A 20,744-nucleotide genomic window follows, 5' to 3' on the forward strand; every position below is an offset into this window, starting at 1 on the left:
CACACACACACACACACAGTATACACACACTGTAGCACTGTCCTCCCATTCTTCATTGATTTACTCGAGTGGACCCAGTAACATCACCATTGTGAGACTTGTTACTATGTTTGGCATATTAACTACATCATGGGTAGTTTGCCAGGCTTTGTCATGTGGGCGAGATACTCTCAGTAGCTTGCCAGGCTCTCTGAGAGGGGCAGAGGAATCGAACTCGGGTCAGTCACATCGGCCGCATTGCAAGGCAAACACCCTACCCACTGTACACACACACACACACACACACACACACACACACTATATATATATATATATATATATAGCTGGAGCGATAGCACAGCGGGTAGGGCATTCGCCTTACAAGCAGCCAACATGGCCGACCCGAGTTCGATTCCTCCGCCCCTCTCGGAGAGCCCGGCAAGCTACCGAGAGTATTCGATATGCCAGACACAGTAACAACAAAGTCTCCAATGGAGACGTTACTGGGCCCGCTCGAGCAAATCGACGATCAACGGGAGGGCCTTTACCTTTACCTTATATATGTATATGTGTACACACACAGTATACACACAAGCACACGCAGTATATATATTTTGTATATATGTGCATATATATATACACACAGTATACACAGACTATATATAGTGTATATATGCATATATATACACACAGTATGCGCGCATGCGCACACACACACATATATGCACACACACACACCCGTAAGAACACATTTGTGAGAAACTAGACCAGAGTAATGACCCAGGCCACCTCCCAAGAGGAGGTCACTAGAGGCTTCTTTCCCTTTGTTCCTTTCTCCCTTTGTTTTGACTTTTCCCCTTTGTTTTTCCCCTTTGCGTCCTACTTTAAATGCTGCTGTGGTGAAAGAGTCTTCTTCGGGCTTCATCAAAGTCAAAAATGTTGTTTTGCTTTCACCCTAATCCAGAACAAACCTCTCTGGTTCTTTCAAATGCCCTGGGAAAGAGGTGCAGCCTGCGTGTGGGGACAGCCCCAGGGGGTGCGGGGGCAGAAGTCCCTTCCCTGCCCCTGTGTGGTCTCTCTGCTCCTGCACTCTGGGTCACGCCCCACCTCCCCCAGTGGTGACTGGGAGCTGGTGACCGGAAGGGCCTTCACCACTGCCTCACAGGAGGGTGGGGAGCCACGTGGAGCACACAGAGAGGGTACCAGCTACAGTGTGGGAGGTGGCCAGGGCATCTGGGACCACGCCAGCCCCATGCGTATTATCTGGACGGACCCCGTCAAGCCCTCTCTGGGTCTCAGTTTCACCAATTCTTAGCTGCCTATGGACCACAGGACTCCCGTGAGGGTCTCCATGAAACAGGGCCCGGGGACCACTTGGCTCGACTCCTGAGCACAGTGAGAGTTGAGACCCCTCTGACTGCGAATTTTCTCAGGTCACTTCCTGAAGGGCCCACCCCCTCCCCACGTGTGTCATCGTCATCATCTTCCCCCCCCCCCCCCCCCCCCCCCCCCCCCCCCCCCCCCCCCCCCCGTCAATGGGGCTCCTTGTCCAATGCTGACCCCTAGTGGCGAGAGTAGTGGAGAGGGTGCCCCAGTTCACATAGCAAGCAGAATCACAGTTCGGGACTCAGAATCCAGTTGCTTGAGGATGGTAAAGCCAAGTTTCATGTTTCAGAGCTCTTGAGAGGGCTCCCAGGGGAGAAGCAGGTGTCAAGGGGAGTCCCCAGATGTCATTACAGTTAGTGGAAGAGACGAGAGAAACACTGTGTGGATTTCTGCGGGCACCTGGTTCTCACTCAGCAGTGCACGGGCTCCTGTACCCACCTCCTCTGTGGGTCTCGTGCCTTCCTGGAGACTTCGAACCCTCTGCTAGACAGGGACCTTCCCTTGCTTCCTGACTCAGACATTCCCACCCGCCCCCCCCCCCACACACACACACCAGTTGTCAGGGAGCCCTGGTGCATGGGTGGAAGGTGCCACTCCAGGCTGACAGGTGAGGGTGAGACACGCCTAACTAAAGGAAGCCCCCGGGGGCGGGGGGCAGGGGGCGGGGTAGGTAGGGCCAGCAGAGATCTCAACCCCTGCTCTTCCTCCTGTCTTTCTGGGCTGCCTCGAGGGAGGCGTGTGTTAGAAGGCGTGTGGTGGCAGGAACTTGCCCCTGCTGCTGTGTGAATGCTGGGAATGTCTGTGAGAAGGAAGAGTAGACAGTTCCTCCTGTCAGATGCTCTCTTGTCTCTGAGACCCTGTGCCAAGTGCCAACCACGATGGAGGGTACAAGAGCCAGAGAGATATCACAGGGGTTAAGGCACTTCCTTTGCATGCAGCAGACCCCAGTTTGGTCCCCTATACCACATACGGTCTCCTGAGCACCATTGGGTGTGAGTCAGAAAGCACCTGCCAAAGTGGGCAGGAGTTGTCTGGGGAGTAGAGCAGTTGTGCACAGGAGGGGCACCAGGGTGGGCCTGGAGGCTGCACAAGCACCCAGAAGGCTCCAGTGAGCTGACTTGGTCCAGGAAGCGGGAGCCGGAGCTGGGGGAACTGCAACACTCAGCAGGGATGACACGCCCACCTGCCTCCCTGTGAGCAGCGGGACTGTCCTGAGAGTGAGTGGTCGGGCTGAGAGCCTGGGTCACCAGCCCTCCATGCCAGTTTCTGCTCCCTCTGCAGGCCTTCATGGGGACTCTGCCCATCCCCTGCCCAGCTGGTGCCTTGAGGTGCTGTTGAGCACACACCCCCTCCCTCTCCTAAAGGGACTTTCTTTTTTTTCTTTTTTTTCCTTTTTTTTTAAATAATTTTTAATGAATCACTGTGAGTTGTGAGATACCATTACAGACTTACAAACTTTTGTGATTACATTTCAGTCATGCAATAATCGAATACTTATCCCTCCACCAGTGCCCATTCTCCACTACCATATCTCTCCCACCACCCCCATACTATGCCTCCCCCCGCCTCTGTGGCAGGCACATTTCCTTATACTATCTCTCTCCTTTTGGGTGTTATGGTTTGCAATACAGGTAATAAGTGGCCATCTTGCTTGGTCCATAGTCTTCTTTCAGCACGCATCTCTCATCCCAAGCGAGCCCTCCAAGCATCATTCACTTAGTGGTCCCTTCTCTATCTTAGATGCCTTTTCCCCCAGCATGTGAGGCGGCTTCCAAGTCATGGAGAGGTCCTCCTGGCCCTTATCTCTATTATCCTTGGGTGTTAGTCTCCCATTCTGTTACTTTATATTCTGCAAATAAGTACAGTCATTCTATGTCTGTTCCTCTCTCTCTGACTCATTTCACTTAGCATGCTACTCTCCATGTTGATCCACTTAAATGCAAATGTCATGACTTAATCTTTTCTAACAGCTGCATAGTATTCCATTGTGTAGATGGACCAAAGTTTCTTTAACCAGTCATCTGTTCTCAGGCACTCGGGTGGTTTCCAGATTCTGGCTATTGTAAATAGTGCTGCAATAAACATAAAAGTGCAGATGTCATTTCTACTGTATCCCGAAGGGACTTTCATGCAGTTCATTTCCTTTTCCCGTGGGAGCCTGTCAACCACGGTCAGGCACCCAGGCTGGTGGCCCCACTTGGATGTCGTGCCTGCTGTGTATTCATGGGGGAGCTACTCCACCTCTCTGAGCTGCTGGATTGCGTCCTCTGATAAAAGCAGAGATAACCCCATTCTTCCTCCTCATGCACCAGGGCTGATGCTCAGAGCCTGGAGTAGGGGGCTAAACTCTAAGGCAGAGGGAGGGGGAGAGGGGATTATTTCCTGATCTGCGAGTAGCATGATGCTGTCAGCTCAGCCTCCTGCTGCCGTGTGGATTTATTTCTATTCCTCGCCAGTCAGCAGTGGACACAGAGCGGCGTGTCCTATATCTCCAGGGTATCCGAGTTGGAGGGAGCCTACAAGGTCACTTGGTCAAGACTTCTTTAAAAAAAAAATTAGGAAACCAAAGATCAGAGGAGGGAAGGACTTGCCTAAAAAAATGCAGCAAGTGAATGTGTCGGAGTGTATTTAGCTCTAGTCAAGGCCTGCCTGTGCCTTGACAGGAGCCTCCTTCCCACGAGTCCCAGCACCCCAGGAGGCACCCGTGCCCTGAGCAAAGTGTTGAAAACTCTGGAGCTAGGTGAGAGGACGGGTGCTTGTTTCATCTGAGTCCATGTTAGGGACCCCACCCCATCCCCAAGGTGTCAGGATTCACTGGTGAGCCCAGAGACCATCCCTGGGGGGGGGGGGTCTTCTCTGTCTCCCCTCTGCTCTGACATGGAGCTGGGACTCAGTTAGGAAAGTAAAAATTGCCCTTGATGAAGAGAGTGGGTTAATCCATTTCTAAAATCTGCCCCTCCTCCCGCCCCTCCCCCTCTATCGCTTCAGGTTGCTCCTAGTTTAGACCCCAAGTATCCTGAAGGGAGATGTCAGACACAGGATACAGAAAGGAAGGGGTGATCTGAATGCTCCCACCTGCTCTGACAGCCTCAAACTTGCCCCTGGGTTGGTTTCCATCTTATCCCAAGCACCAGCTTGAGGATTTGCCCGTTCGCAGAGCACCTGGGGAAGGGTAGGGTCAGGGTGAATTGGGGAGAACTCTGAGTGACAGAAGCCAACGGGCCATTTTCTTATCATTTCATTGGATCCCCGCCGGACCTCAGAGAACATGATGGAATGGGGACGTGTGTCCTTGCACTCCCTTTTCTTGCTCTTGTCTTGCTTTCTTTGCCAAGACCGGGGCTGAATGGTAGAGAACCCCAGACTGTGCCCTGGTGGGGTGACCTGGGGTACAGGTGTGAGACTTCCTTTGAACTTGTGATGCAGCACCCCAGGCAGCTTCCCACAAAGGTGGGACCCACAACTTGCTCACCGTGATGCGAGATGCGTGAGCAGCAGCCTATCAGGACCCCCTGGTCACATCCTTTGCTTCCTGTCTCCCCACTCCCCAGGCCAAACAGTCCTTAGCCACGCTGACCAAGGACGTGCCCAAGAGACATTCCCTGGCCATGCCTGGTGAGACGGTACTCAACGGCAACCAGGAGTGGGTGGTGCAGGCCGACCTCCCGCTGACCGCCGCCATCCGCCAGAGCCAGCAGACGCTCTACCACTCACACCCCCCGCACCCTGCAGACCGGCAAGGTGAGTTCTGGCCACGTGTGGTAGCGGGGAGAGCAGCCCCGTCTTCACAGGAAAGCTGCTGGGGGCAGGGGCCGAGGACAGAGGCCACAGACTCCGGTATCGGGAAAGTCTTAAGAGGGGGCAGAGAGAGATAGTAAAACAGGGCCAAGCCGGGTCCAATCACAAGCAGTCACGAGCACTACACATAGTCCCTGAGCACCAGGAGCATTGCCAGGTGTGACCCAAAAACCATAAAAGGAGGAAAAAAAAAAATAAGTTCCCAATTGCTGTACGTCCAACAAGCTATACCCAACCTGTCTCCATCTCTCAGCTCTGCGGCCTCCATTTGGCCTCATTTTTACTATGTCTTTCCACTCGCCAGACAGGTGCCTAACCTGTCTAGACTTTCAAAGCCCTTGCCACCCAAAACCTAGAGGAAAAACTCCGGCTCTGTCAAAGGACTCTGGTTAGCCTGGATCACATGCCCATCCCCGGCCCAGTGGCTCTGTTGGGAATTTGAGCGCCAATTGGCCAGCCTGCATCACGTGGTCAGGAGCAACTAACTCCCTGATTGGCAGCTCCCTGGGATGTGGGGTGGGGCAGACATAAATGCCATGGGTGCTGCCTTCTGCCTATGGAGCGCATCCCAGAAACCCCTGCAGTCCACCTAGTTCTTTGTCCTGCCCGTGAGTTCAGTGGTATGACAGGAGCAGGTGGGGGACAGGCACGGGGCCTTTGGAGTATGCAGGCCCTGCAGAGACCTTGGCAGAAACCCTCTTCATACACAGCCCTGCAGCTCGTGCTCTTGTGGAACAGAAAGGGCTTCCTTCCTCCAGTGCCGGTAGAACAGTCAGCTGGGGGAGCTCTCAGGCTCCTGGGCTGAGCCATCGTGGGTCAGTCCTTGAGCACCTACTGCATGCCTGGCACTACGAACTGGGTCTGACGTGGCTAAGTCACCCAGGTACCTGCCCTGGTGTGACTGACACTGCCGGGTGTCAATAAGCTGCCGCATAGAATAGTCCCGAAGAAACCTTAGTGCAGGAAGAGGAAACCAGCAGAAAACAGGTGATTTAGTTGCAGGGAGGAGGGAGAGAGAAAGGGAGACAATGGGGAAGCTGATAATCGGGGCAGGCCTCTCTTGAGACTGGCTGAGGCCCAAGTTCATCCTCTGGGTATGTGGGCAGGTGGGACCAGCTGACTCCGTCGGGCAGGTATAGACCCAGCATGGTATCAAGAGATGAGGTGAGGCTGGCAGAAGGGCAGGGGCCAGCAGACAGCTCATGTTGTGCCCGAATTTCGGATCCCAAGTTGCAGAGAGACCAAGTCCACACATGATAATGCAAAAACAAAGGAACTTGATTGCTAGCTCGAGCTAGGGTCGAAGTCTCATCCAACGCAGTGGAATCTTGACAAGGACCCTGACTCCAAATCATATGCAGTTTATATAGGTTTAAAAGTTAAGAGCAGTTTATATACTGGGTTATTTTTAGCATTGACCCTATTACAACAGTGGTCAGCAATTAGACAATGGTTTCCCAGTAACAGTAGCACTGTAGCACTGTCCTCCTATTGTTCATCAATTTGCTCAAGGAGGCCCAGTAACGTCTCCATTGTGAGACTTCTTGTTACTGTGTTTGGCATATTGAATACATCACGGGTAGCTTTCCAGGCTTTGCCATGTGGGCGAGATACTCTCGGTAGCTTGCTGGGCTCCCCGAGAGGGGCGGAGGAATCGAACCCAGCTCAGCGGTATGGGCCGCATGCAAGGCAAACACCCTACCACTGTGCTATCGCTACAGCCCTACCAGTAACAGTAACAGTAGTTTCTAAGGAGAGTACAGTGAACCCTCATGACCAGCCAGACCCAACTGCCCAGTTCCTTATCTAGGCACCTTACTCGTTTACCAAAAACTGCAAGTCCTGCTTCGGGGAAACAGAAACTGAGGCCTCGTTGAGACTTAAGATTAGCTTCAGCTTCTCATGGCATCAGTTTCACCCTCGCATTCACTCCCTGGGGGGACCTGATTCCCCACTTACTCTGCAGTGTGAGGGCTACAGTGCAGAGGCAGAGAGATCCAATGGGTGTCTGCCAGGGTCTTCCAGGCAAGACACCTTGGTGGTGGCTCCAACTCCATGGGGACTGGGGGTGTGTGGAAGTGGAATCAGAGAACTAGAAGGATGTGGGTTTGAGTTTGCAGGTGCCAGTGATGACTGGGTATGGGAAACGAGGGAGAGAGGCACCAACTTGATTTCTGACTCAGGGAGCTGGGGATGATGGTGACTAGAAAATGCACCGACTTTGGAGACCGGCCATAGTAGGAAGATGGTCAGACCCCTCACTGAGGTCCCGGTCCATGCATGCCTCTTCTCTTTCACCCCAATCAAAGCGGGGCCTCATTGTACCGAGGAGCTGGGCAATCCTTCCCAGGGCTGTGGGGTGAGGGGGATGGAGGGGGTAGTGGGATAAAGAGGCAGAGGTTTCTTCTGTCCAGCCCTCGCACTGACCAGCTGTTTCCTGCTTTCCAGCGGTCAGGGTGAGCCCCTGCCACTCCCGGCAGCCCTCCGTCATCTCCGACGCCTCTGCCGCCGAGGGTGACCGGTCCTCCACCCCAAGTGACATCAACTCCCCTCGACACCGGACGCACTCCCTCTGCAACGTAAGGCCAACAGCAGCGGGGCTGGAGCCCGGAAGCTGCAGGGCAGGGCGGGGGGGTGAAGATGTACCCGCTGTTTCCTCTCGTCCCCCCAGGGAGCACTCTGGCGAAGGAACTTCCCGTTCTGTTCTTTCCTTTTGCGAGAAGAGATGGCGGTGGGGAGAGCAAAGAAATGAGGCCCGTTTGTGTCCGGGAGGGCAAGGAAAAGTCCAGAGAAAGGCAGGCCTGGGTCCGCTGTGGGGCGTGGCGCCCCGCCTCCCCTCTGGAGGCCTGTGTCTGGGCTGCCAGGCCTCTCCCTACAGACCTGGGACCCCCACACTACTCAGGCCCTTACAGCACCGCCTCAGCTCCCGGTAGCGCCTCGGCCTTCCTCCAGAAAAGAGCCTGATTGTTCTGGATTCCCAGGAGCTCTGGCATGTACTGCCTCTGCAGAGGCATCCCGTGACTTGGTTCCAAGTTTGCTGCGTATTTAATCCAACGTTCTTTTATTGCATATTGGGCACCAGCGACCAGGAGGCACAAGTCCCTGGCCCCTAGCTCCTGATGACGAGCGGGGCAGACAGGTGGGCTTCCCAGGAGTGAGGGGGCTTGTGAAGGTGGGTCAAGTGTGTGAGGACAGGAGGCTGACATGGAACGTGGTGGTCAGGTGTGGAGGCCCCTGTGCATTTTCATTCCATTGTGTACCAGACACGCCCCACCCCACCCCCACCCAACCTCCCATCTCCAGATGATGGGGATACAGTAGACCCAGATCTTCAAGTGCATGGGAAGGTGTTCTCCAACACAGTTCCTGTTACCTTATTAATCAGCAAGGCAGAGACTCAAAACAAAGTGAGGTGCATGAGCTGAGAAAGAATAACTGTGGCTTTCCCGTGATGTTATTATCCACCTGCAAACCCCGAGAATAAACAGAAAGGCCTTTAGAACTCTCAAGTACCTAAGGGCACTGGTTGAAAATCAATTTCTAAAACTCAGTAACTTTTCTACATAGGAGTTTTCACCATGGAAACTTTTTTTTTCAACCTGTCGATACACTGAGAAGTATCACTGTATCACTGTCCTCCCATTGTTCATTGATTTGCTCGAGCGGGCACCAGTAATGTCTCCATTGCGAGACTTTTTTGTTAAAAAATATTTTTTGTTATGAAAAACAGCTGAGATTAAATGTACAGTCACTCAGCTTGTCCCAGTGATGGGCTGCAACTGTTTGTACCTGGGGCCTGCCACTGCCCTTACAGGGATTGGGAGATAGTTCCCTGAAACCCGTGAAGGGCCGGGATTCTTTCTAACTGGGGCTATAAGGAAGCAGTGTTGTGTTGCTGTCTCGTCCCCAAGAGAGAACCCTAGTGACAGAACTAAGGTGGGTCATAAAAAGGACCATTGCTCTCTGGTTCCCCAGGGCCACAATGAATTCTACTTGCCACCAGGGCTATTCATTACAAGCAGAAGAGGCCCAGCCCAGAACCAGACACCCTGAGCTATCCATGCAACCCTAAGTGAGAAAACGGTTTCCAGGGCCGTACTCTATCTTTCCATGGATGGGCCCAAGGAGCCTCTGACAGCTAGAGGAAAATTTGTCCTGCTGGAAAGGTCCCCAACGACCACTTGAATTGCATTTGGCCCCAGGCCTAGCCTTGCCCCGCTACTCTAGGAGGAAGTCCCAGTCCATTCAGTTCCGTATACTGGGTCCGACTCGCAGGAAACGGGCACTTCGGTGAGCCATCCTTTCACAGATACTGGCCTCATTTTCCTGCCCAAAAATTTGGCAAAGAGATCCCTCCCTCCCCAGAGTAGACTGCCAAATAACATTCTTCCTGCCAGATGCGTTCTCTTTGCAGAGCTTGAGATGGGACAGAAGACAAAACTACTATTTATTACATCCCTGCCCTCCCTCAACACTTCCATCCCCCATCTCAGATGCACAAAGGCAAGCCAGGGAGATCCGAGAATAGCTTCAGGTGGCTATTTCTCAGGCATCTGACCCAGCATCACAGGAGATGTCCCTCCTGAGACACGGACTGCCCCGTCCTTTCATGCTCTGGCCACTCATTTAGAGCAAAAACAGAGACCAGCACACACAGCCTAGCACAGAAGGTTGATGGACTTTGGCCCAGAAGATTCCTGCTTGCTTCTTCATGGGCATTCCCCTGCAGTTCTGTAAACAACCACGCGGGTACTCCCTCATGATTTACTTGGGTGATTCAAATCCTTTTGCCCCTAGGCGGGGCCAACTCATTTGGGGATCTAGTTAAGACCTTTGCCTGGCCATAGGAAGGAGCCCACCCACCAAAAACCAACCTGAATTTGAACTGTAGATCAGCTTTGCATTAGCCACAGGACATTTTACTATTTACTGTAGATCTGGCCAGTGGGTGCTACTTGCACCTCTGCAAAAATAAAGAGAGATTTTGTGGGGTTGTTTGCGAGGGAGTTTCTAGAGGCTGTAACCCCCAAGTCTTTGTGTCTGTAAAGTCTTGAATGTCTTAGTGAAAGAACTGACTGCAGTAACTAACGCTCTACATCTGTTGGGGCAGAGACAGGGGCTTCTGTGTGATCCATTTGCTGTTCATAGAATTATTGGGGGGGGTCGTCGGGAGGGATGGGCACAGGTCAAGAGGCTGGATTGGGCAGAGGAGCACCCAAAGACTCTGGCCAGGATTCCTGGTCCAGATTGCACCTCGATCACCCCCATCATTGAACTGTGGGTGGCAGGGGTAGGGAGGTCCCCCAGGGGAGGCTTCCTTCCAGGGAAGACCCCGCACCCGAGCGAGGGCCATCTCTGCCCTCACGCGCTGTATTTCTGTGCTTTCATCTTTCTCTTCTCCTTTGGCCACAGGGCGACAGTCCCGGCCCAGTTCAGAAGAACCTGCACAACCCCATTGTACAGGTAGGTATGTCCTCCCTGGCCTGCCCCTGGCTGCACCCCTCCTTCCTGGGAACCTCGATACTCCCACACTTGGGGAGTGGTTAGCAGAAGAGTGATACCACTGCCCTCCCATAGGGTCTGGTGCCAGGGGCAACCCCCCCCCACACACACACACACACACACACATCCCAATCCTTCTAGGCCTGCCCGGTGCCTCACCGCCCTCCATCCTGCCATTCTGGACCACAGAGGCTGCTGGCCCTCACCACGGGGCTCTGCACCCCACACTGTGCGAAACTGGGATTCATTCTTAACATTTCTGTACTGCCAGCAAAGGAGTAATCTGCCTGAAGCTGGCGGTCAGAGGGGTCCCTGAGCTCATCAGTTGTCTAGTCTGGGGGCCTCACCTGCTGGTCAGTGCAGTACTCGTCACCCTCAGGGATGAGACTTCAAATGGCACGTTCCAGGCTCTTCACCAGGGAGAGTCTCGCCCACTCGCTGCGGGGTGAGGTCTAGAACTCGGGAGCTGCAAAAGTGCTTTGGGAACCACAAGTCTAGGCCAGAGAGTCCCAGAGTTATTTGCCCCCCTCCCTGTCCCCTTTTCTGAGAAAGAATCACTGAGTGGTCCCCTGGAAAACTACCATCTTGCAAACAAACAGCGCCCCCAGTGGCACCCCGGGCTGTTGCCAACCCGTTCATTCCAGCACCCTCCAGGAAGCTGTATTGCGCACTTTGGGAAAAAACCCTGGACGAGTCACCCACCACACCTTTGAATGAATAACAGCACCCTGTCCGCATAAAGCAGCACGTGACAGTTTGCGCATCCCTCCTTACAGACAGCACCACTCCCCAACCCCTGTCCCCCAGGATCTTCACTATGATGTCTTCCCTTTACACACAGATGAGCAGACAGCTCAGAGGGGCCGATGTTCCCCAGGGTTCCATGGGTAATAGAATAATCAGGACCGGAAGTCAGCCCCGGCTTCCCGTACTCCTGTGGCCAGTGGCCAGCTTACTCCCCTGGACCTCAGTCATCCTTGCTCTGGGCTGACTCAGAGCTTAGGGTTTTTCCTTCCTCCTTTCTGGACCCTGCCAGACCCCTTTTCCACTACCCCAGGGACTCTTAGTTCCGAGTGCATCCTTGCTCCTGCCAGCCCTCAATATGTGAGGGGCAGTTGGAGGGCAGGGGTGGGGGTGGGAATGTAAATGATAACAGCATCAGCACCACCCATAACTTATCAAAAGTTTGCTGTGCACCAGGCCCGGTCCTAAGGTTTTTTTCCTCCCTTTCATGCACCCTTATGACAGTGTGTGTGTGTGTGTGTGTGTGTGTGTGTGTGTGTGTGTGTGTGTGTGTGTGTAGAAACCCCAATGCCTCCACCTTCTCATCCCGACCCCTCCACGCTGCGAACCGTCCCCGGTTCCCCCACCCCACCCCCATGCCAGCACCCAGCTCAAGTTTGCTTTGTTCTTCTCCCTGGTGCCCCTGGCCCTGACTCCACAGTCACTCGAGGATCTTGAAGACCAAAAACGGAAAAAGAAGAAAGAGAAGATGGGATTCGGCTCCATCTCGCGCGTCTTCGCCAGAGGGAAGCAGCGGAAGTCCCTCGACCCCGGCCTCTTTGATGGTACCGCCCCTGATTATTACATAGAGGAGGATGCGGACTGGTGATACCCGCCGCCCTGCGCCTGCGACCCAGCGGGCGCATCTGTGCAAGTGGCCGTGCGTGCGCGCGCGCGCTGGGGCGCGCGTGGGGGCGAGCGAGGCCGTGAGTGTGTGTGCGTGTGCGTGCGTGTGCGTGCATGTGTGCGTGTGCGCGTGCGCGCGTGGGGGGTCGGGTGGGGCCGGGCGCCCCCCGAGGAGGAGCGCCAAGACACGTGGGACCCCTTTCCCCTGCGTCGCCACCTCTGTAATTGATGTACATACTACAAACGTGTGTGACTCTGTCAACTCTTGTCTTCAGAGCGATACAAGTTGTGTTGTTAACCTGAGTTCGTTTTGTTCTTCCATGTTTTGATTTTTTCTTTTTTTTCTCTTTTTTTTTTTTTGGTATGGTTTGTTGGGCTGTTGTTTTGTTTGTTTGTGCGTTTTCTTCCCATCCCTCTCTCCCCCCTCCTCACCTCCTCCTTTTTATGAAACTTGAAAACTTGAAGGACTGCTGTGTATTTGTAAATAACCAAACTCTTGTGCACTCTGTCCGTGTAAATGTCCCTCGTCCTCCGCACCGCTGCTTCTGGAGCCTGTGTCCTCTAGGATGTGGTCTGTTTCCCCCTGTGTCCCCCTCCCAGCCCCCACTGTGTGAACGTGTGGGACCAGACCCTGTTCTCAGGGTGTGCCCGAGTCACTTTAACCACAAAAAAAAAAAGCCACTGTCATCATCTCGGGCCTCTGTCAACAGTCACCTGCCTGATCTGGGCTGGGTTTGTCCGAGGTCTGACGGTGGCGCTCTTATTTTCACGGCCTGCCAGTTTTTAAATTGCATTGCCGTTTCTTCTTTCTTTAGGGGGGAAAAAATTGTTTCGTTTAATTTATTTGCACAGATGCAGAAAACATAGTTCTATCTAAATTATTACATAAAATATTGGAATGTCTATTTTTCCATGGGGCGGGCGGGAGTCGGGGTTTCTGTTGTCTTTTCTCTGCTCATGCTGCTGCCAAAACTGCACACGAGGTCGAGGCTAGGGCGGCCCGGACCGCAACCCCCTCCCCACCCCGACCGTTGGAGTTTAAAGCTTGCTTCTTTCTGTTCTCCCCGATCCCCACCCCCGCCCTCCGCCACTCTTCCCTGCCTGCTTGTGCCCTTTCCACCTTCCTGGCCACCTTCCTAGCCGCCTTCCAGGCCTTCCACACTAGCTGCGGGCACTGCCGCGCTGACCTCCTGCATCCAGCCCCCGATGGAAGGGCTGCCCGCTCCCGGGTCTGTCTTTCAAGAGAGAGGTTGAATGTGGGCTGAGACGGCTGCCCGCAGGTGCACAGGGGACCACCAGGTGGGTGGGCAACCTGAGATCCAGAGGGGCCTCACCGGGAGCCCGCCGGCATCCTCCCTGTGGCTGTACCTGTGGTCCCTTCTGCACTTGGGCCAGCAGGTGGCAAGTGGGAGTAGCCCGACCCCCTGGGAAATGCCATTGGGGTCAGTGCCCAGCTCCTGAGCCTTTGACCAGCTGGTCCCAGCCCGCTCACCTCCACTCTGAGGGAGAAGGACCAGGCGGGTCAGCAGTGACGGAACACTGTCCAGTGGTGTCCAGTGTAACGCCTCGGTGGCCAGAAACCGCACACAGTGCGGCCGGGCCCTCTCGCGGGCCTGAACTGTCTCCCTTTTGATCTGTGAATCTCCCTCCTGCTCCACCTTAATTACTAACACAGCTCAATTCACACCACCCTCTAAACCACACAAGTTCTCTCATGGTGACGCTGTTTTCAGCTCTTAAAAAGAAGCAGGAAGACTTAAATGCTGGAGCCTCTCCATTGGATGGCGAGGGTCTTTTTGTCCAAAGTCTCAAAACAAACCAGAAAAGCCCAGCTGCTCCCTGCCATCCTACCAGTGAGGTGGGGGGCGTTGGTAAGTTGGTGGGGGTACCTCACAGAGGTCTTTCCAACCTCTCCCTGGCCGTGCTGTTCACTGAGCCTGGTGGTGAGGGGGAGCAGCTGGAACCAGCATTTTGGTGGAGAGAGAGATTTTAGAAATACTTTTCTCCTCGCCCCTCACTCCACCTCCTGTTGAAAAAAAATATTCTGGTTGGTTTTTATTGGTTTCAGTTTTTCTTTATTTCCCTTTACTTAGGAGAAAACAAGATCGCAACCACTCCTGGTAATGATTTAGTAGTTCCTTTTCATTTCAGTTTTTGTAAATTAGGAGATAATTCTAAGAGTTACTAAGGATGATTTATTTAAGAGAACTACGTCAAATAGCGAATGAGTTATGGGTAACATTAGATGAAAATGACCTTTCCCGTGGGAAGGGTTTCTCGAAGGCATGGATGCAAATATAAAATATTAAAAAAAATCTAAATAAAGCTTATTTTAAAATATGATTGAATCCTATGTTATTTGATTGCTTCTATCCGGCTCCGGTGGGAGGCTGCGCTCTGCTGGGAGGCAAAGTCCCCACCACCTGTTCTGGAATTCCAGAGCCAGGTCCCCAGAGGGTGCTGGGAGGGGCCGAGGAAAGCTGGCTGGATTCGGGGCCCATCGAGGGGCTGAAGCCGGGGTGGCCTCCCAAACTTCTCCCCTTGGCCACCCTGTCTAAAATTTGGAGGCCCCATGGGTCATGGGACTGCCCCTGTGCCCTGATGCCACTGGTCCACTCAGCCCCCGTCCGTCAGCTTTCATCTGCTCCCTTCCCCTACCTCCCCTTGCTCCTTTCAAAGGCCCAGGGGCTCCCGTGAGGTCGGGACCTGTATCTTTCTGCAGACCTCAGGAGGTCTCTGCATCGTCCCAACTTCCCATACTCTCTGGGGCCGGAGAGTTTAAGAGAAACCAAGGGAGCCCCAGGACTGCCCTGATGGAGCCGGGCCGAGCCAGGCTTTTCCCAGTGATAACCATGGTGTTGCTCGGTTATTCCGATCCCAGACTGAAGCATCACCCTCAAACTGCACCTCCCAGCTTACAGACATCCTCTCCTGCAGTGAGCCCGAGGGAGCAGTGGCCAGTTAACATCCCCAAACTCAAGCTCTGTGAAAGGGTGACCATACAGGCATGTCAGGATAGCAAGGACCCGTTGGGGGGAGGGGCGGGGCAGGGCCAGGAACTTTTCAATGGGACATTTATACTAACCCAGTGAAATCAGCAGTTCCAAAAAAAATACACCAATCAGTGCCAGCCCCTGACTCCAAATGCTGATGGACAAACTTCCCTGGTGAGTCTAAGTTGCAGCCAATATCAGGACTACTGGGCTAGTCTGAGGGCAAGTGGTCCAAGCACGTATCCCTCTCACCTCAGCAGACATCACCAACCCATTACAGAGTTCATTCTGCCAAGCCCTGAACAGCCTGTGAATGCTTCTTTATCAGAAGCCTCTGGCAACCACCTGAGCCACTCAGCCAGAGTTCTCAACCAAGAGAAAACCTATTTGCTACCCCAGCTAAGCTAGCCTTTCATATTAGAGAGGTGGGGAAAATTGCAGACGACAGAGGAGTGACTTGTCCACATTCTTAGCTTCTCTGTAAGTCAAGGGCCTGGGCTAAGGAAAAGTGATTTATTCCATTCTCTGTAGCACTACTCAAAGGCCACATTAGCTTCCGTGTTAAAAGACCTTGCAGCAAACGGTCCAACTTTAGGTGACCCCTATTTGACTGAAATTGTAGTAAGCTTTCCAGAGCTCTGGGTCCAGGGTAAGGCTGCACAGGCTATGGAATGCGTCAGCTCAGAGGGCTGAATAGCACCTTGGGTTGTGCAGTACACAACCTGCAGAAATGTACTTGTCAGCCTTTCTGTATGCTCTCCCTTCCCTGCTGGCAGGCTCCAGTCCCTGTAACCTAATAATATAATAACAAAAATAATTATCTAACATATATTAAACACTTTCCTTAAGCCGGGGTCCGTGCCATGTACTTTACATGTATTAACTCTTTAAACCCTTTCAGTGGTTTAGATTACGAACCGGAGAAAAGGATAAACAAACGGGTCATGGTCATGGAGCTGATAAACTCGAACTAGAGTCAAATTTGGGGACCTGGCCCAGTGCCAGGCTCTGCCCCGCTTCACCAGTGGGACCAGTGGTTTCCAACCACTGGTCTATCAGCCTCTGTTGGTTGCAGACGGAAAGAGGTTGAGAGCTACTGGTGTGTGGGGTGGTGATTAACTGCTGGTCCATCGACCAATGCATGTTGGTCTTCAGGTGCAAGGTTGAAATCACTAAGCTCTGGGCAGCGGGGGTGGGGACCAAGTAGATGGGCATCATCTGTGCTTGAGCTGAGTCTGATTGGAACCTCCCTCTTCCCTTGCCCATTGGCAGCCTTGGAACAGCCTGCCACTACCTCGCTGTGGGGACTAATAGCATGTTTTATCCCAGGCCCAGAAACGCACTCTCCACGCAGGAAAGTGGTAAGCAAGGCAGAGCAAAAAGGCACAGCCATCCAGACACTCTGAACTGTCTCTGCTGGCCCTGCCTGGGGCCACTCTCTACCCCATTTACTGCACCCGAGGTCTCACCAGAGGGTGCCACTGCTGTGTGCCTTACTCATCATGGGCCCCCGGGTTGCAGGGTAATAGACTACAACCCACGGAGGTCATCCACCTTTGGACAGTCTGGTTTAAATTTCCATTATGGGCCAGGGGTGTGGTTCAGTGGCAAAATGCGTGCCTTGGATGCATGACAACTGGGTTCAATCCCCAGTACCACAAAATAAACAAAATGAAAAAATCTATTTGGGAGTCAGGGAGTTGAGCCAAAGGACTGGAGCACGTAGAACCTGAGAGACAGTACAGGGCTTAAGGTGTTTGCTTTGCTTGAAGCAGGTCCTGGTCCGATACCCGGCAACATTTGTGATTCCCCCAACACTGCCAGGAATTATCCCTGACCAGAGAACTAGGAGCAAGTCCTGAGCACTTTCAGGTGTGCCCCCACAAGATACACCCCACCTCTTACAAGGCTGGAGCGATGATACAGCAGGTAAGGCACTGCCTTGCAAGTAGCCAACCTGGGTTCAATCTGCAGCAACATATGTGGTCCCTGAGCACTGCCAGGAGTGAACCCTGGGCATTGAGCCAGGAGTAAGCCCTGCATACAGCCAGGTGTGGCCCCCAAACAAAAAACAAACAAAAAAGAAGGATGAAGAGCTGGAGCATATGCTTTGCATTTACAGGTGGGTGCCCCATAAGGACCGCTGAGCACAGGTCCAAGAGCAGTCTCTGAGCACTGTTGCATGTGCCCTCCTCCCCTAGGGGGAGGAGGAATCTCTGAGATCTAGACAAATGTTTCAAAGGACTGGAGTGCTTTGAACTAAAATAAAAAAAAAAAAACCTGACACATGGGCCCTTTGACCTATGACCCATCAAAACCTATGACCAAAGCCCCAATTTCACTCCAAGGACTTCACAGATTCCCGAGCTTACGTGCTCTTGAATTTTTCTCGGCTCAGACCAAGCTAGGTAGAGGGAATCCTGCTGTGACACCCCCACTTCCTACCAGCTCTCCGTTCCCAGTGAGAGCAGTCTAGGGCTAATAGAAGTTGAGACGATACATCCTTAGGGTTTTGCTGACAGCAGCGTAGATTCTTAATTTCCTATTGTGAAAGCTATCCATAAAAATCTGATCAGGGACATGGCTCGAAGGACCGGGGCACATCCTTTGTGTGCAAGGGCCCTGCTCTAATCCCCAGTACTGCGTGGTCCCTCAAGCACCACCAGATTTCTTTTTGGAGGTGTGACTCCCCAGAATTTTCAGGTGACTTAGGAGTCCACTCTTGACTGTATGTTAGAAATGGTTGAAATACCCCAGCAGAGCTGGAGAAGTAGCACAGGGGTCCATGCGCTCGCCTTGCATGCAGTCAACTCAAGTTTAACCCTGGCACTGCAGATAGTCTCCTGAACCCTGCCAGTGTGAACTCTGAGTGCGGAGCCAGGAGTAAGCCTTGAGCACCACCAGGTATGGCCTCAAAACCAAATGAAAACTAAACATCAAAGAGTCTGAGAAGTGTCAGTCTACCAACTCCTCAGCGTCTAAGTGAATGGTGGCTGTATGGGGGATCTATATCCAATTCGTAACAGATTTTGTTTTCTAAAGACATGTAGTACTGGAAGAGATAATGGTGACTCAGAGCTGAGTTATTGAAAAATAGACTAAGATGATACCCTGAGCTTTCACATCTCCAACAAAGTGAACCTTTTAGGACCCCAAGAGGATTTAGCTTGCGAGGGGTCAAAGTGATAGCCCCTGGTTAGGATGTATGCCTGGATTTGATCCCACCATTATGTGACCTCCCAAGCTTCACCAAGCACAGCCCTGCAGGCCCCTGGGCACTGCCACGGTGGCCATAGTGGTCCCCAGTACCATAGAGGCTGAGCTGCACCCCATCCATGACCATTGCTTGAGCCGCTAACCTAGTTGGCCCAGGACAGGCCCCTGTGTCCCTGAGCATCAATTGTGATGCTCCATCCCTCCCCTGGCAAAAAAAAAAAAAAAAAAAGATATATAATCAACTGAGAATACTGGCTTGTCCTTCCTGGGAAGGCAAGAGCCCTAGTACCACACGTGCTTTAGTCCCTAAAACTGCTGAGTGACTATGTGTCTGTGCTTCTGTTTCTTAGGTTTGAGGACTGACAACTTTCCTAGTTGGTTACCAGTAAGTCACCATTAATAGCACCAAAACAAGAGACACAATCCAACCACATGCCATGCTTGCTGCCACCTGTGGGGCCAAGCAGGTCCAGATAATCTCACTGGGCTCTGGTCCTGCATTGTTCCAAGAAAGTTGCCCAACTCCTGACCTTGGGGTTCCCATCCAAAGGAGGGGTGTCCTAACCCCTCACTAATCCAAGGGAAGGGCAGGCTCCAGTCTGTGTTCCCCAGCACCTGCGAACAGATAGATTCAACCAGAGGTAGGAAAAAATGCTGAAGTGGCTTGACATATTTTCTGAGCCACACGTGACTATTAAAACTTGTCCCTAGGGGTGGGAGTGTGAAGTCAGGGCATTCAGCTCTGTAAGCCTGACATCTGAGAAATTCCAGTCCGAGCGACAATACAATGGGTAAGGCTCTTGCATGCAGTTCTACCCACAGCTCCACGTGGCCCTCTGAGTCCCACCAGAAGGGATCCCTGAGCATTGCTGAGTGTGGTCTCCAAACAAAACAGACGTTCCCAGTCCACAGAGCCCGGGTTCTATGCAGGTGTTGCTTAGTGAGGGAGCCCTCTGCCTCAATGCAGGGTGGGTCTGAGGTGCTTACCATACGCTGGATTTTGTCCTTTGGAATTCAAGTGGAAACGTTCTCTCTGCTGTGGCTAGGGCTGGGAATTTTTAAGCAAGACAAATGACCAGGTTCCCCCTGCTAGCTTCTTGAGGCAGAAAGCTTCAAGGACCATAGGGTGACCCATTTATAAGGAGGCAGGTAACAGAGCTCAGAATGATATTGGATACACTTTGTAGAAATTCACCCAGATAATCCTCGCAAACCGTCTGCATAAACACAGTTCTCATCCCAGTTTTACAGATGAGCAAAACCAAGGCATAACAAAATGATGTTCTCGCCCCAAACAGAATGGAATCCCCGTTTCCGGCATCTCTGCTATTGCTAGAAGCTTCCCAATCAACCACTGCTCCCCAGCACCACCACCACGCCCTCCCCACATTTACACTTTTAAGATTAGTGACCAACAAGCGGTTCCAGAGAACTTGAATATATGTTCACTAAGCAAGTCCTGTGCGCATCAGCAGTTTGGACCTCAGTTTTCCCAAGAATAAGATTTTCCAGTAAGATTCTCTCATAGAAAGTTGGACTAAGCAAGGGTTTGCAAACTTTGTACCAGGAAGGCCTCAGTGGGAAGGAAGGGCATCTCTCGGGGTTCTCTTGCTCTTGACTGCACCAACAGGGAAAGCCCTGGCAGGCAGGGCTCAGCCCTCCCACCCTCTGGAAGCCCTGCCCTCATCTACTCCACACTGAACCTCTGAAAAAGAATCCATGTCAAGGGCCCCTAAAGGATTAGGGTAGCGGATGGGGGAGTGAGCAAGAGAAAAAGGAAAGAGAAGAGAAGGTGGGAGTGGATCAGTGGTTGTTGAGTCTGACCAAGCCTGTCTTTAAGGACACAGACTCCCAGGCTCTGCCTCAGTGGGAAGGTTTTTGCAGCAAGAACCTGGGATCTGTGTGTAAAAAGAAGGCGCTCCCCAAAGAGGGCTGAGGGCGGCACTTGGCCAGGCGCTTTAGCCTGGACATGCCATGGAGAAGCTTCCAGAAGGAGCCACACAGGGATGGTTGAGGGACAGCGGCCAGAGGACCATGGGATTGGCACAGTGAGCTCTGCATCCCCAGCTCCTCTGGAGGTGCATAGCCAAGAAGTAGGAGAGCCACAGTCTGAGTGTGACATTAGTCCCCCCATGTCATCAGACCCATTGGAGGCTGAGGTTGTGCTGGCCCGGGCCTGGGGTCAGCAGCACCCTAGGACACCCCCCTCAGAAGCCCCAAGTTGGGAGCAAGGCTGTCTGA

At 52.9% G+C, this 20,744-nt stretch overlaps 1 protein-coding gene across 6 annotated transcripts in view; it reads left to right on the forward strand.

The window, feature by feature from the left end:
- The window catches only part of KAZN (kazrin, periplakin interacting protein), a 1,209,760-nt gene that overhangs the window by 1,153,767 nt on the left and 35,249 nt on the right, over window positions 1-20,744 (forward strand). For 2 of the 6 annotated variants that reach the window (XM_056122674.1, XM_056122676.1), the window contains 4 exons: window positions 4,917-5,106; window positions 7,612-7,742; window positions 10,576-10,626; window positions 12,110-12,233. In XM_056122674.1, coding sequence (XP_055978649.1) covers window positions 4,917-5,106; window positions 7,612-7,742; window positions 10,576-10,626; window positions 12,110-12,233 — 496 coding nt within the window. Of the gene's footprint in view, window positions 1-4,916; window positions 5,107-7,611; window positions 7,743-10,575; window positions 10,627-12,109; window positions 14,638-20,744 lie in introns of those variants that run through there. The other 4 variants (XM_056122677.1, XM_056122679.1, XM_056122678.1 and 1 more) reach the window with 3 other exon arrangements.

The sequence above is a fragment of the Sorex fumeus genome, unplaced genomic scaffold (assembly GCF_029834395.1).
Source record: "Sorex fumeus unplaced genomic scaffold, SorFum_2.1 ptg000047l, whole genome shotgun sequence".
In the NCBI taxonomy this organism is placed as follows: Eukaryota; Metazoa; Chordata; class Mammalia; order Eulipotyphla; family Soricidae; genus Sorex; species Sorex fumeus.